At 38.8% G+C, this 15,554-nt stretch overlaps 1 protein-coding gene across 1 annotated transcript; it reads left to right on the plus strand.

Moving 5' to 3' along the window:
• The first annotated feature begins 4,364 nt into the window (after positions 1–4,364).
• On the plus strand, positions 4,365–14,582 carry lrrc32 (leucine rich repeat containing 32). Its single transcript, XM_072374837.1, has 4 exons — positions 4,365–4,519; positions 6,897–6,990; positions 9,991–13,524; positions 13,555–14,582. The coding sequence occupies exons 1-3, from the start codon at positions 4,386–4,388 to the stop codon at positions 11,863–11,865; spliced, it is 2,103 nt and encodes a 700-aa protein (XP_072230938.1). The 5' UTR covers positions 4,365–4,385; the 3' UTR covers positions 11,866–13,524; positions 13,555–14,582.
• Positions 14,583–15,554: the final 972 nt, after the last annotated feature.

Here is a 15,554-nt window from a genome sequence, read left to right on the forward strand (position 1 = left end):
TGGTGACCCACCCACCACACCAGCTTAACTGCCATTTTTAGCAAACCAGAGCCAGGGTAGCATCTGTTTAGCTTAATTCAAACAGAACAATTAAAAACAGCTTGCCTCAGTGTCAGCTATTGAAATAACTGTTTTCCTTTTACAGGTTAATGTTTAAATATCACCATCACACTGGATTTCAGATGTTAAACATGTGATTTTACTTCACGCCTGGTGGTGTTTTATGCTGATCTCCATCCATCATAATAAGTGTCTGATCAGTGAGGGATGCCCCTATTATTTCCAGAAACATTTGAGTTTTTAGTCATGAAAACCAGAAGGCAGCGGCCATTATTGAAAGCCCTGTTGCAACACCATTTCTAAACACTTGGTGGAGCCATGAATGGCAATGAGTGGCAGAGAAGTTTTCTTTGGGCTTTCCATACATGGGCAACATTCCCAACCAGTGTTTGAAACAAAGTTTCTGAATGCATTTGGTTGTTTTATTATCACCAGCTGGTGGTTGGCAAATACTACTTGGAAAACAGCCTTTGCAGCATTGCAGAGGATGCTAATAACTGTTTGCATTAGCATTTATGAAAGAAGACTGACCTTAAAAAGACAAAAACACTGCAGAAATACAAAATACTCAAACATCATTTTGTGGTTCTATGGCACCACTGCACATGTCAAATTTCCAGTTCCAACACCCCTGGTTTGGAGGAATAGCTCATATCCAACGGGTCAGACTTCTGCATAGTTTGATGAAGAGCTGACTCGTTTTTTTTTTTTAAATGATTTTTTTTTATTGGGTTTATGGAATGGCAGGGCTTGGACCAGGATTGGAAGGTTCAGTCAACACATTTCTGCTGAGGTAATGACAGATGGCTCTGTGATGACTCTTCAGCAATATTTTAAAGTTGAACCAGCCCAGCACCTGGTTCAAGGTGCTAAATAAAGAAGTAAATAGTCCCATAAATGAATGAAGTTTAACCATAGTTTTTTTTTTTACTTAAAACTTTAATAGTTTTGCTGGACTGGTCACATGATGAATCTGAGAATGTTGCAAAATGAAAAAGTTCTGACGGAATAAGACTGTTTGATGCTTAATGCCCACACCGGAGAATTCCAACTGCAGTGTCAGAGTATGAGCAGCAGGGGGCAGAGTGCTCCTCTGGCTGTAAACCATCCCCGGCGGGCCCCCTACTGACTGACTGACTTATGTAGGTAAATGCCACTGCTTATGTCACTGTCTCCAGGAAACAAAAACTTGGGAAAGACGAAACTGCTCTCAGCTGTCAGTGTTATTGAAGCTGGGCTGCAGTGAAAAGGAAACAAAAAGTGTGGAAACCCCTGAAAATAAAAGATGTGCTGTGTTTGTAATATGATGCAACGAGCTGCCTAATGAGGGTAAACGTGACACTGTGAACATGGTGAATATTAAACCAAACCTACAGAAACTGTGTGGCATCCAGCAGACAACAGACCAGGTAAGAAGCCTCTCATAAACTGACTACAGTATCTGGGTTATGTTTAGTTTGTTTAGAATATGTTTTCTTTGGTGTGTCAGCAGCAGCAGAAAGGATTTAAGTACTACTACTCAGATACCTGGATTTTAGTCATGACTCAGCATTTTCAGCATGTACAATCTCAACTCAAGATCCACCTGCTGGCTTTCTGTGGAGATTTCAGCCTGAACGCAGGCTTCTTCAGCAGAGACAGATCGGTTAATGAGTGCATTTACAAATCCTTAAATTTAACAACAAAGCTGCTTCTTAATCCCGAAAATAACTCCAAGTCCACTCATAAGATGAGTTTTCATCCATTTTTATCGGAAATGGAAGTTGTATTTAAAGAAAAATAAATCTTATTTGACATTTTTTCTGCAAAGACAAGTTTGAAAATTGGGTATCATGAAAAGATAATTTGATATAATATTATAAAGATGATATAGAGAAACCATGACTAATTATCTTGAACTACATTTAGTGAAATTAACTTTGTTCTTTAAACTGTTCTTTAAAGTTTTATTGCTACATACAAGGTGCAGATCTTTCACATTGATTGTAATCACGTTTCTATGTTCTGGCCAATCTGTAAGGAATATGAATAACGACTCGTATCATTTCTCAAATGGAGAACTGGGTGCTGTCTACAAGCTGGTGTTTCTGCTTTTACCAAATATTTTTTTTTATATAAAGTCATCTGATGAAAAAAGATCAGTCATCAACTATAGCTTGTGAATTGTTCTCCATTCATAATTTTCCTCAGGAGCTGGAAGAGACTAAATCAGAGCGTGTGCAGTACTGTGCCTACACTACAACTTGCTATGGTGCCTCCAAAATGGACAAAAACTGAAAAGAACACATGCTTATGAAATAAGATGCCCCTGTAGTCCATTCAAACGTTTTTCTTGTAATGGGGTGTTTTTACACAATCACTAATGAGATAGACTAAATCTGAATACTTTTTCCTCCTCTGCTTCTCAAACACGTGACAACTCTATTCATACCAATCTAACATGGACGGAAAGATGCTTCCAGTGCTGTACAGTGAAAATACCTTCAAAAATAATGCCTGACAATAAACAGAAAAGTCAAATATAGCTCATTGAAAACTAAGAGGAGTTGAGCCATAGTAGTTTCTAAGGGTTAAAAACAGGATGACAAGACAAATGCAAAGTATAAACGGCTAGATCCATATAAAGATGAGGTAAACATAAATGAATAAAAGTAATACACTGTGCACACAACAGGGCTAATTAAAATGTAAATACATTCAGTAGGATAAAAGTAATCAAAGTAACACTTAATGCAATTAGAGACAGGTGAACCACATTAACAGGTGAAATAGGTTGTTGTGAAAGAGTAAATTTAAGCTGTCATCTCCTTTGTTGTTGAGGTGAAAATAGGGGACTGATATTAGCAATCAATACTTAATGTGGACCTATAAGACACTAGCAGGCTTCATATAATCCAACACCACTGCTCTCATGGCTGAGAATAAGTGTTTATTGCTCTCACTCTTTAGGCATGTTCATATGATACAAAAAAACAACCAATTATTGTGTTAATCCAGCCATAACCAGACTTTTAAAATACATGTAAACACGTTAGTCTGACCAAAAAAAACAATAAAGCTGCTCGCATTCAGATCTAATTCTTCTATTTGGCTAAACAGGTGAGGTATTGTGTTTGGAAATCAGCTCATTAAGGCTACGTGTCAACTCCCTTAAAGCATTTCCAGACTGTCGCTCTGCTCCGACAAAACTCCCGATTTTATAACCACAGCATCATCTGACACAATCACCATTCAGGTAACTCTAAAGCAACGTCTGTGGAATGAATTCAGCTGTTTGCCTGTAGACTTACATGCAACATGATCTCCCACAGAGAACGTAGGAAGCAGCAGAATGTGCACGTAAACATGCTGTACATTTGAGTTTGTTGTGCTGCTCCTGAATGAACATCATAGCCATCAGATGTCTCCTTGACGTACTTATTAAATCATATCCACATTGCTGTAAATTTTCCATACCTTATAAAACAGTGGATTAGAAACAACTAAAAAAAAAAAGTCCTTTAAAACACACTAGAAGTGAAAAATGCAGAATTATAAAGCTGCTTATATTTTTCTTATATTGATTTTTTATTTACTTGCACTTGCACTCACCAGGCACCTGTTAAAGGAAAAAAAAATCCTTTTATTCTTGAAAATTAACATTAGTGTGCTGAAAAGCACCAGAGTAGTTGTTGTTAATGAAGGCGAAAGTTCAGCTCACATTTTCCCAGCCAAATGAGACATCCAGACAGTCTAACAGTCATTTAAGACTAATTGTCTGTATGTGCGAACTGATATTACTCATTAAGATTACAGCGATGTTTGTTTATCGTGTGGCGAACCAGAGAAAAGCCACACGACAAACTCAGCTGACTCCCACAGGCGTGAAAAGGATGTGTGATTTTTCAACACGCCCACACTCCTCTGGGAGATGCAAACATTTCATAAAATTCTGTTACAGCTGCTGACTCTTTGTTCTGTCTGGGTGGAGACGTGAAGCATCTCAACATTCTTTCTTTGCACAACCTTTACATAAATAGAAAAATATGGAGAGTCTGGGCTTTTACTTAAAGTAATATGCCCCAAATTCCAAGTGGAGAATGATTGATGTGTGTGAACCAACTTTTTCTGAGAAACTCATCCAGCTCCAGCTTTGGACTAATGGATGGCATTTTTGTAGTGGAGGAGTTGTGGGGGTTGTGTCTCCTTAACATGGAGCATAAAAACTGGACTTCCCAGCCCCCTTATATGGCGTTTCCCAGCGAGCAGTGGGAGGGGGCAAGAGACTGAGCGATCCAGGATATTCTCACAGGATGTGATGGCTGGACAGCAGCCGGAGCTGTGCGATGTGGAGGCAGGAGTCAGCTGAGAAGAGCTTCTCACTTGTGGTGTTGCTATCGATCTCTGAGTGGGTGTGTGGGGATGTGAAATCAACATGGTCAGGAGGTTCTGTGATGACTAGTCATCATCTGAAAGTGAGGTAAATGTACAGCTTTATAAGAAGTCTTGAAGTATAACTGTGTTATTGTTCAATTGTTTAGTTTTTGGAAGGCTTGGACTGCACTGCTGATTGGCGTTTGAATGCTAGGTCACAAGCTGCAGAAACAGCCAGCTCTTTCAAATAAGGATGAATATTCAGTTAAGCAGACAAGCTACCAGTATTTAAAGTTTTATGTAAGTAAAAGTACACAATCTCACCATGCTGGAAAGTGCTTCAGATAACATCTCAGTTTGTTAAGAGAGCTACAAAACTTTACCCACTGTAAGTAAAATGTCTGAATTCTTCCTCTACTCCTTTCTGCAAACCTAAAGATGCTTTAACCTGCGGGAAAAGGAAGAACTGTTATATATAAGAAAATACCAGCAGGTAGGAGGTAAAGTTTATCTACTTGTGCTCAGGGAGAAGAGATATGTAAACAGGATCTATGACTACAAACTGAAAATATTACTTTGTTCAACAAACTCTTTAAAAACAACTCACGTTGTCTGTAGGCTTTGATTATAACTAAATTAAATAGCCCCATGGCCTCACACTTACACTGTACTAGTTATCTCTGAAGTACTTTTTGTTGCTACTTCCAGCAGAAGGTCCTTAACAGAGCTGGAATTTAAGTACATACTTTGAGACGCTTTGCTTGAGTCTTGTCATTGAGTGTCATTTAAGGCCACTTTCTACTTCTACTTCAGCATGTCTCACAGGAAAATAACGCACTTACTTTATTGAATTTATCTGACAGCTTCGGTTCGCTATTTTTGCTCAGAGATGACAAAATCTGATCTTTTGTTCTGATTTCTGGAGCCCAACTCAGAGGACGAGTCCATCCATCAGAAAACAGACAGAAAATTGGTATCTATTTTAGTTTGGCGCTCTTGGAAAGGCATTTCTCTCTATTCAAAACAATTTTTACAAACCAAACACACCTCCATCAAGGCTGACGCCGAAATCCTGTGTCTGCTGCCTAATTTCTTTCATCAAGGTAATAATCAAGCGATTACTGCAGGAAATAATCATCAGATTAATCTATCATGCAAGTGAAAATTCTACTCATAGATAAATGCAAGTGTGGTGATAATCTAACGATATGTTATATAATGTTACATCCACTGGGTGCATGTTGTCGTAATTACATCCACCTATCAGGATATGAATACTTCTCTACCAACTCTCCCTTTAAAGTAAGAGTAGATAAATATCTCACTCTTTCAAGCTTCTATATGTACAGCTTTATAGACAAGACCATTCATTTTCTGGACTTTTCTCTTAACTTGAAATTGAAATATTGGATCATTGCACATCCTGTTGGCCTCAGGCATTTGTATAAGTGAAACCATGTGAGAGGTTTTGAAGGGAAATGTCTCTTCGATATACCTGACATGTGACAAGGGCCCCTAACTCAGTTTCTCCTAGTGTCAGTGGAACATCTCAGTCTAAGAATAAAAAAAAAAAAGTTTATCCCCTCGTAAGTGGTGCAAAACAGAAAAAGTCAGTTAACAGCTCAAAAGTCAAAGGGAAAGCGTGTTGATCTCACTGGCTGTTGCTGTTTTATCAGATTGTAAATGCTTAAAAGATTCCTTTTAAGGGAATTATGGGATAAACTTGGTTTTAGTTTTCCACATCGTTAAAAAGGAACCATGTAGCTTTTTAAAAAAAAACAAAAAAAACAACCAGAGCGGCAGACTTTTTATACATTTTAGTTTTGCTGAGTCAGCTATGTGTCTGTGCTCCTCTTCCTCTCAGCCACATGCCAGCGTTCATGAATTAGATTTGGTCTCGCACAGACTCAAGGAACCTGTTTTGATGTGTGGTGGTTGACTTTTTGAACACTGCAAACCTTTTGTTTCACTGAAATTTCCACAAGCTTGTCGGCGTCACATCTCCATATGTACTTGCCATTACTCAATACTAATTACTCCCACATTGTCTGCTCTGCAATGTGACACGTTGTTTTGTTGTGTTCAGAAGAACCTATCAGGAAACAATGTGGCACAGACCTTGTCTCTCAAAAATAATGACTCACCGACGTCTGACAAAACAGTCTCTTGTTGTTCTGTTTCAAATCAATAACTTACAATTGAGACATTTTAAGCGATCGAAACCCTTGGTTTGCTTAGTCATCCTTCTTCGGAGCAGTTCAGCTGATTCTAAAAATCGAATACGCTATTAGAGAGAAGTGCCAGAGCACATGCAAGTAAGAGAAAGCCCCTTTTGTACATGGCATTAATAGTATCACCAAAGGTCAGCATGTTACAATAGGTAGAGACTACTTCCTTCCCCTTTTTGGAAGGTATCATCTACAAATGCTTCCTGCATTCATATGTTTCTGACTCATGTGCTCTGGACTCTCTCTGTACTGCAGCACCATGGCAGCCTTCCAGCTGCTTATCCTGCTGTTGGTCAGCTGTGTGGCGGCTTCTGCACGTCCTCCCCGACATCTTCCTCCATGCCAAGTTGTAAGTATAAAGCCTGCTACGCACATGTCTTGTAGTAATGATTATTTTAAACTCAGGTGGCTCTCAGTTTTATAGGATCTTTCCTTTGATTTTTCTCTCATCTGTGATGAGTTTATTTTTATGGGTTGCCCACAGCAACAGGCATGGAATCCATCAGGTGCTTGAAGATAGTTTCTTTAGAGGCATTTGAACTGAACAAAGGTGCTTAAACAGTTTGATCTCTGCAACTTTAGGCTTTGATCACTTGGACAGTGAAATGTTTCTTGGTTTCTTTCGAAGACAAACTGATGCAGCAGTCACTTGTCAGTCAGGTTATTCAATGTGTTCAGTGCTGTGACATCTTTTGTAATTCATGTTTTAGCTGTGGTTTGCTTAAATATGTGGCTCTAACTGTTTAACATCATTGCGAGGAAAGGGCTGAAAATGTGTAGAAGAGCATTTGTGAAACTGAACGTCTACAGAGTTCAGTTGTCGTCATGCTACAGTGTTCTTAAGGAGATTTAGAAAAGTTAAACTCACAGAGGAAGAATTAAAGATAAATACAGTAACATGAAACAAGATCAAGTGATCTTTTCTACAAGTAGCACCATATTGAAAGTAAAAGTGTGTCACTTTAGTTTAATTTGGTCAGTGTTTCAATAAATACTCAAATATCAGTTGGAAATCCTGTTAACATCTGCACAGATTTTACTGTAGGGGTTGCATACTGTTTTTGAATGAAATAGCAAAATGTCTTAATATACCCTCTCCATAACAGATTTGTGTGAAAAACTGCTGCTAAAAAGTCAAATTGAAATATTTAGAATAAGCCATATCTAATTCAGCCCAAATCCCAGTAGAAATGACCAAAACCAGCACTATATCACATCTCTTAATACTTTTGGATTTCATGTGGGGACACATGATGCTGTTGGCTCCAACCCTTTTTTTTATCATTTAAATAAACAAATGGTTGAAGAAACCAAAATTCTCGGTAGTTTCCTAAAGCTTGTCACTGCCGTCTTTTGCAAATGTTATTCAAATAGTAGGGAACAGTAATTTGTTTACAGCATATTTGTCTTTAGCTGTGGATGCTTGCGGAGGTGGTTGATATATTTAGGAATGAGTTTGTAATAAGCAATAGTGTGTATGTGTACGTTCATGATAATAAAGGAGAATGGCACCAAATATAACAGTAACAGCTCACTGATGTGTTGCAGCTCTATGGCACAGTGCCATTTATCATCTAATAGGACACTTTTTAGTGGATCAGTTTACCCTTTGGTTTATTTTTTTGATGAGGAAAAGGAAGCGAACGGGTAAAAGATAAAAATCAATGACCCTGATCCTTAAGGAGTATCTTCCAAAGTCTTTTTAAAAAAGCATTTTGGGCCATTTCATGTTTTCTTGAGAGAACTGAAAACAGAGGAAATGAGGAAAGTGAAATATGGAGAATGACACTCAACAAAAGGTCTCGGGCACTCGTCTGTGCTCAGGGGTCAGGATGACCCCCAGCATCCCCGGTTTGTGTCCAGTCTGGTGACTTTTGTCGTGTGTCATTTCCTGTCTCGCTCTCCCTCCTATCCTGTCATTTAACTATCTGAGCCAGCATGTAAAATGAGGGACTTATCTAGTAATTTGTATTAGTTACAAATCAGCTCTTTGTACAGAGGAAGCGGGGGAGTCTGGGGAGTCTTTCACATTACATTACGTCAAACAGCAACATTTTGCTCTTTGCTCTCATGCCAAGGAGTAACAGACAACAGGCACCAAAAGATCCGTTTTTAATTGTCAGTAAATTAGATCAAAACTGGCGTAAAAACCTCAGTGAGGTATGGAAAAAGATCCCAGATCTGGGAATTGAAGCCAACGCTAAAGTTCCTTCTAACCGTTGGCCAACGGGGGACGATACCTCTGGTTCCATGAAAAGATCTATTTGAGAATGATCCCGCCCCTCTTATTTGTTATCTCATTAAGTATTTTTCAATAGTTCATGGTCTCAGTCACTATTTTCAAATCTTCGTCAACAGAGAATGATGTTCAATTTATATATTATGATTTTATTCAGTGTAAAACAGATGATAAAGCAGGGTATGTTTTAGACTTAGCCCACCTTAAGAAAAGGAGTAACAAACATATTGGCCAGCAAACTCCGATCTAGTTTCAGGTTCCCTTCAGGGTGCTGAGGCCTCATATCATCTTAAATTAATATATTGTATTTATATCAAAGTTCAGTCCCAGTTCAGTATAGAGACAAGGAAATAATAAAAAAATAACCTTTTAACTATTATATCAGTACTATGACTGAATTTTGTGTGACAGACCTCACGCTAAAGTCAGATTGGGATAGTTTACATGACTGTCAGGAGCTGTATGCCACATAACCCATGGAAGCCAAAGAGAAAAGATCCTACTTTCAATGATACTTTCTTATATGCTCCTGATTCACGCCCCAGTGCTGATAACAGATACAAGATGTTTTTCCCTCCAATGAATAAATCAGTGTGTTTACAGCCAGCGTGTAAGCAACAATGAATGCCCCTCTCAAAACCACAAATATGCCAAAAAGCCAAATGTACTCTGCCTCAGAAGGAAAACATAGCAGGAGACAGCTTTATGAGCTGTTTTTGGGCACAGGGTCTCATGGCCATATGGTTTCTATTATGTTACACTTAATAACTTAAATACTTGAATTCATTAGAGGGAGAAAATGAAGGTTATTACTAATAAAATTGTTAGGTGTATTTTCCTCTCTGCTGAAGAACTTTTTAACCATTTCTTGTTTCAGTTAACTTATTTAATTCACTCAAACAGAAACAATCAAAGGTAACGTTTAAAGTTTTTTGTCCCGTGTTAACCTCAGTTTACACACTGTCTTGCTGCCAAACCATGCCGTAGATATACTGTCTCATAAACTGACCGTCCATGTTTAGCTTTAAACATTTAGTCTGTGTTGTGTCATGGTCAGGAAATCTGGCTGTGTGCCGATATAATCAGACGTGTGTTTGTCTTTGGTCGTAGGTCCAGATGGATGTGATTTGCAGTGATCTGAGCCTCAGAAGCGCACCACTCAACCTTCCTCGCAATGTCCAAATGCTGGACCTTTCACGTAACCAGGTTCAAAACCTCACCCAGGAAACTCTGGGGTTCCATACTGGCTTCCGTCGCCTTAATCTTCATTCCAACAAAATACATTTCATCCAGCCCGGACTCTTTAAAAACATGTCTGATCTGAGAGTGCTGGACCTGTCCATGAATCATCTGAATGTTTTTGCACACTCCAAAATAAACATTGGACCTCTTACAGCTGTGGAGTCACTAGATCTTTCAAGCAATGGGCTGTACACGGGCATGTCGGACTTTTTTCTGTCTGACTCTCCGTCACTGGCAAACCTTTCCCTGAATGGTAATAGCATCACAAAAATAGCACACACCACTTTCAGTGGATCCTTGTTCTTAAAGAAAATCAGCCTCCACAATAATGTCATCCTGGAGATCGAAGATGGAGCTTTTGACTCCTTACATCATCTGACTGAACTCGATTTGTCCAAGAATTCAATCACGTGCATCGATGACTTCAATCTGTACAACCTGAAAGTTCTCAACCTCAGCAAGAACAGCATTGAGATTTTCCAAAGCGCACAGTCACACATTTTGTTTAAACTTCGCTCTCTTGATCTGAGCGAAAACAAAATGCTTTACTTCCCTCATATCTCAGAAAACAACATGCTTGAATTTCTGAACATTTCACGAAACCAACTTCAGACCGTCAACGTCACAGGCAGTAAGGAAAAACAGTCGAACTTGATCTTTAATCATTTGAAATACCTGGACATGAGTTACAACCAACTTAAAAGTATACCAGAACATCTTTTCTTTAAATGCATGGGATCACTTGAGGTCCTGAATATGAGTAATAACTGTATCCGCTCCTTTTCTGTCACTCACAAAAGTCTTTTAAAGACAGTGAAGGTGATCAATCTCAGCTATAATTCCCTGCAGAGTCTGAATTTTGGGGAAAACACTCTGCGATCGCTGAAGCGGCTCTTCTTACAAGGAAATGACCTCTCCGTTCTGGATCCTCAAATATTTCAGAGAGTCTCGAGCATCAAATACCTGCATCTTGAGCAGAACAATGTGAAGATCTGTGGCTCTGAGCAAAATCAGCATGAGCAAACGCTGACGGACCAAAACCACTGGGATCCTCCAGGTTGTGTCTCCTTTTCTTCTGTTCCCAACTTGCACTTTCTGTACCTCTCTGAAAACAATTTGAGGACGCTGCCTGAAAACGCATTTGTGGACACCCCTCTGAAGTTACTGGACCTGTCCCTGAACCCTGGCTTGGACATGCACAAAGGCTCCCTCTCTGGACTTGAACATTCCCTGGTTCACCTACTCTTGAGGGAAAACAACATTTCCTCCCTGAACACGGACCTGTCATCACTGAAGAGTCTCAAACATGTTGACCTCTCCACCAACCAGCTCAACACTCTACCAATGTGGAACAAGGACTCCTCCATTGAGTCCTTAAACCTGAGGAACAACAAGCTTGTCACCCTGGATCACCAAACCATCCTCGCCCTGGAGCACTCACTAAAGACTCTCTACATGGGCACCAACCCTCTAAGCTGTTGCGACAACCTCGGCTTCCTCCACATAGTGCAGCACTCAACGGTGGTTGTTCCTGACATAGAGACAGTGACCTGCATTCACGAGGAGTATTCAGAGCCAGTCAACATTGAAAAGGTGACCCAGGAAATGTGTCATCTCGAACACGTCCCAAACTACATAATTGTTTTAGTCTTGACATTGTTGGTAGGGATGATCCTGTTTGGGGTGCTGGTTAAATGTTGCCATTTAAGGAAAAAAAAGCACAACAGAAGCTTTACTGCATAGTGTGAACGAACATTTCTCATGCAATAGCATGAATGTACCAGTTTCTGTGGATGAGACTCTTGAAGGATTCAAATGTGAATGTGTAGTCTCGCTCCACTCTGAGTCTTGTTTGTGGACAATCTGAAGCCTTGACTTTGGCTTCCAACTATGAAGAAACTACTGATTGGCATCTGTCAGTCAGGCAAGCACAACCCTCAATATCTCTCAGATGAAGGAAAAGTCAAATGGACAAAATAATAAAAACAGCACTTCTTATAGAATATATATTCAATTGCTTAGAAGAGGGGTTTGGACTTTTTTAATGGACTTTATGCAGAATCTAGTGACTATTTAAAGAACTGCAACTTTCGACCTCCCGGGTGTGCTCAGACAGAATGCGACAGATTTGAAAGCGAGTCTGCACTATTTTGAAATTAAATGAAAAAATATGTGTCGAGTCTTTTTAAAAGGCTTTGTGACTTTAAATTAAAGACCGTACAAAAAAGAACGGAGAATAAATTCAAATAAGAAAAACATCAGTTTATCACCCGCTGGTAAAAGACTAAGTAAAAAGAGCTGTTTTTTTTCTGTCTGAATACACCTTCAAGCCCAGCAGTGTTAAACGTTTGGATGTAGTACCAAGCCACTTGCCTCCAGTTTATTGAATGTAAAATGAAGAATCAACACTAAAACTTTTTTACAGGACAGTAGCAACAGACCAGTCTGAATTATTTCCGTGGGATTTTCAGAGATATGCTTCTTTTCTGTTGTAGGCATCAACTTATGTCTGTCTCTCATCTTTATGCCAGATATGACTATGTTTACAAGGAACATAATAATCTGATTATGACCAAGACATCTTAAACTGCGGTTTATGAAACAACAATCAGTCAGAACTCAGCATAAAGACAGAAAATAAAGGGTAACTGCTTGCTCAGTGCTGTACAAAGAAAAGAAACCTGCCTCTCTGTACCTCTAAGCCCACTTGATTATGTTATGCCTCATGTGTTTATGCCATACAAGGTGTAAATGCCTTTGTGTTGTTTCACCCCTCAGGTTTTGTGTGCATGAACAACCCAGTCTCCTAGCAAGATATGAAATTGCCATGTGAATTCAATCAATCTATTCATGTCAGCTGACACAATTTTCACTTTATTTTGTGCCACGGGCCCAGTCTAAATAAACCAGACGTGCTGGACCTACGAAACAGACACCTTTTTGAAATACATTACTTTGAAAGTGGTGCTGGATGGCATGAAAAAAGTACAGATTTAGTCAGCATGAATACAGTTTTCTGTCGTGTCAATGTCACATTTGAGCATGAAAGCAATAACATGTTCTGTAATTAGTTATAGAGGTGCTGGCTGGTAACCTCTGGACAGGTCCATGATTATTTAAAAATTGTTCTGCCAAGATCATGATTATGAAAACTCATGCACGCAATTTATAAGAGTTCTACTCTTAAGAAGTTGTGAAGAGGAGGACCTAAACTCTTCTCGTGATTGCTGTAAACGTGAGCCCAGTTGAAGATTCCCTGGGTCCTCCTTACAGGAATTACAAGGAGTTTCAACATTCCTATGTTCCAAAGTTCCTATCCTCTCAGGGTCCTATGTTTGTAAGGTTCTATGTTCCAAGCATCCACAGTTTGCAGGATCATAAATTCCAACGATCCTTAGTTTGGTACTATATTCCCATTACCTAAAGTTCCAGTTACAATGTTGTATTAGCTAATTTTTGCCTCATATTAGTTCAAAAATGTTTTAAGTTTGATCAAGGCTGCACACAACTAAATGAATACAACACTACTAATGATAATGACTTTTTTAGATTCTGTGTCACAGTTAACCTGTACTGCTTCGTAGTTCTTCTATAACCCATTATATGTTAAGCAGATACAGGGCTTGGGAACATCGATTTGATAGTACAAAGATGGGAAGCCTTGTGAACATAGTACCCTGGGAGAACACATCTGTCAAAGTTAGTCACCTGAGAACCAGGCCAACTTTATGCTTAAAATGATGATGCCACAATAGACCTTTGAGGGTTGACTGTTGAATCTAAAGGAGCATTGACACTGAAACAGATATCTGCAGTAACATTGAATTTCCTTCAGTCTGGAAATTAAGAACACTACTAAAGTTTGTGAAACAAAATATTATTCTTCAATTATGGTTTGATGAAGGTGTTTATCCAAGCTATTAATCTTTATATAGTTTGCACTTTAAACGTCCTTGTGTTTGTGTGATTGTATTTTACTTTGTGACTGTTAACACTAAGAGCTGAATAATATTAGAATTCCATGCCGAAGATATGCCAATATAATTTATTTTATTAGTAGATGTATTAAGATGGACATTTTTTTAAAGCAACTTTTTTCCATGTGGATACCAAGCCCCTGGTGCTCTCTCCATTGATCTGGTATAAAAATGTAAATGTCCTATTATGGATTCATTTTGGTGGGCAAAGCTCTGATGTGAATAACTGATTGAGATGTTAATTATATATATGGTATATCCTTTTAAACACATAAATGAATGTTAAATCCTGTACTGTATTTTAGTGGACTGAACCAGGATTGACAGTTTAACATGGTCTGCGTGACTGTGTTTAATCTTAAAAGCAATATTTTAATGTTATTTTTATCTACAAGTCTAACTTGTAAATGACCTTGTCATGTCATGTAACTTTGCAAACAGTATGCATTTTGTACCAAATTAATACCATTTTCTAAACACTGAGTTTTTGTTATTTTCCTTTTTACACAAACATGTAAACCCTGAACATTGTTCAAATGAGAGTTTGACGAATACTGACCCCATCATGTTTGAACACTAGAGATCATGCTACAACCAGTTAGCTTAGCTTACAACAAAGACTTGAATCATAGGCTAATATTCTGGCTTTTGTAATGTTCAAAAGAAAAGAAAAAAATAGGTGTCAGCCTAAGTTTTGCAAGTTTTAGAGGTGTTCCAGTGTGAATGTTGTTTCACTGAGTCGGGCCCTCGTGGTTTCTCACATTTTCAGTCTATGCTAAGCTAACAGGCTACCCTTTAGATTCAAGCATTAATCCATCCATCCATTTTCCATACCCACGTACTCCAATTCAGGGTCACTAGGGGGCTGGAGCCTATCCCAGGCAAAACAACTCCTAGGTCAATTAAGAATCACATTACCTCACATATATGTTTTTGGACAGTGGGAGGAAGCCGGAGTACCCAGAGATAACCCACACATACACATGGAGAACATACAAACTCCACAGAGAAAGGCCCCAGCTGGGATTCAAACCAGGAACCATCTTGCTGTGAGGTGACAGTGCTAACTGCTGTGGCATCAGTTTCCTCATATTCTCAGTAACAATGTCAAACATTTGATTATCAGCACACAAATTACAAAAATTTTAAGGAGAATGATAAGAAAGTGGTGACAGTCGATAAGATATTAAACTGAATTATCTTTCTAATGCTTGTCTCTTTATCAGTAATGAAAAACGTAGTGTAAGAAATTTCACACATGCAGGCCAAATATCTATTGTTGCTTTGTCTTGTGATGAATACATGGCATAGAATATAAGTGAGTAGCAGGACACTTGTGGTTACTTGTCACAAGTCAACCCTGACAGCTGTTGAGTTGAACCACAAGCATCTGCAAAATGTGATGCATCTTACTGAGGTTAGTACAATGAAGTGAACATTGCACAAGTTGTTGTT

The sequence above is a fragment of the Leuresthes tenuis genome, unplaced genomic scaffold (genome assembly GCF_036924035.1).
Source record: "Leuresthes tenuis unplaced genomic scaffold, fLeuTen1.0.hap1 SCAF_21, whole genome shotgun sequence".
In the NCBI taxonomy this organism is placed as follows: domain Eukaryota; kingdom Metazoa; phylum Chordata; class Actinopteri; order Atheriniformes; family Atherinopsidae; genus Leuresthes; species Leuresthes tenuis.

Coding starts and splice junctions, on each gene's coding strand:
- lrrc32 (XM_072374837.1), top strand. CDS start 4,386: ATGTGGAGGCAGGAGTCAGCTGAGAAGAGCTTCTCACTTGTGGTGTTG. Junction 4,520..6,896: donor AGTCATCATCTGAAAGTGAG/GTAAATGTACAG, acceptor TCTGTACTGCAG/CACCATGGCAGCCTTCCAGC. Junction 6,991..9,990: donor ATCTTCCTCCATGCCAAGTT/GTAAGTATAAAG, acceptor CTTTGGTCGTAG/GTCCAGATGGATGTGATTTG.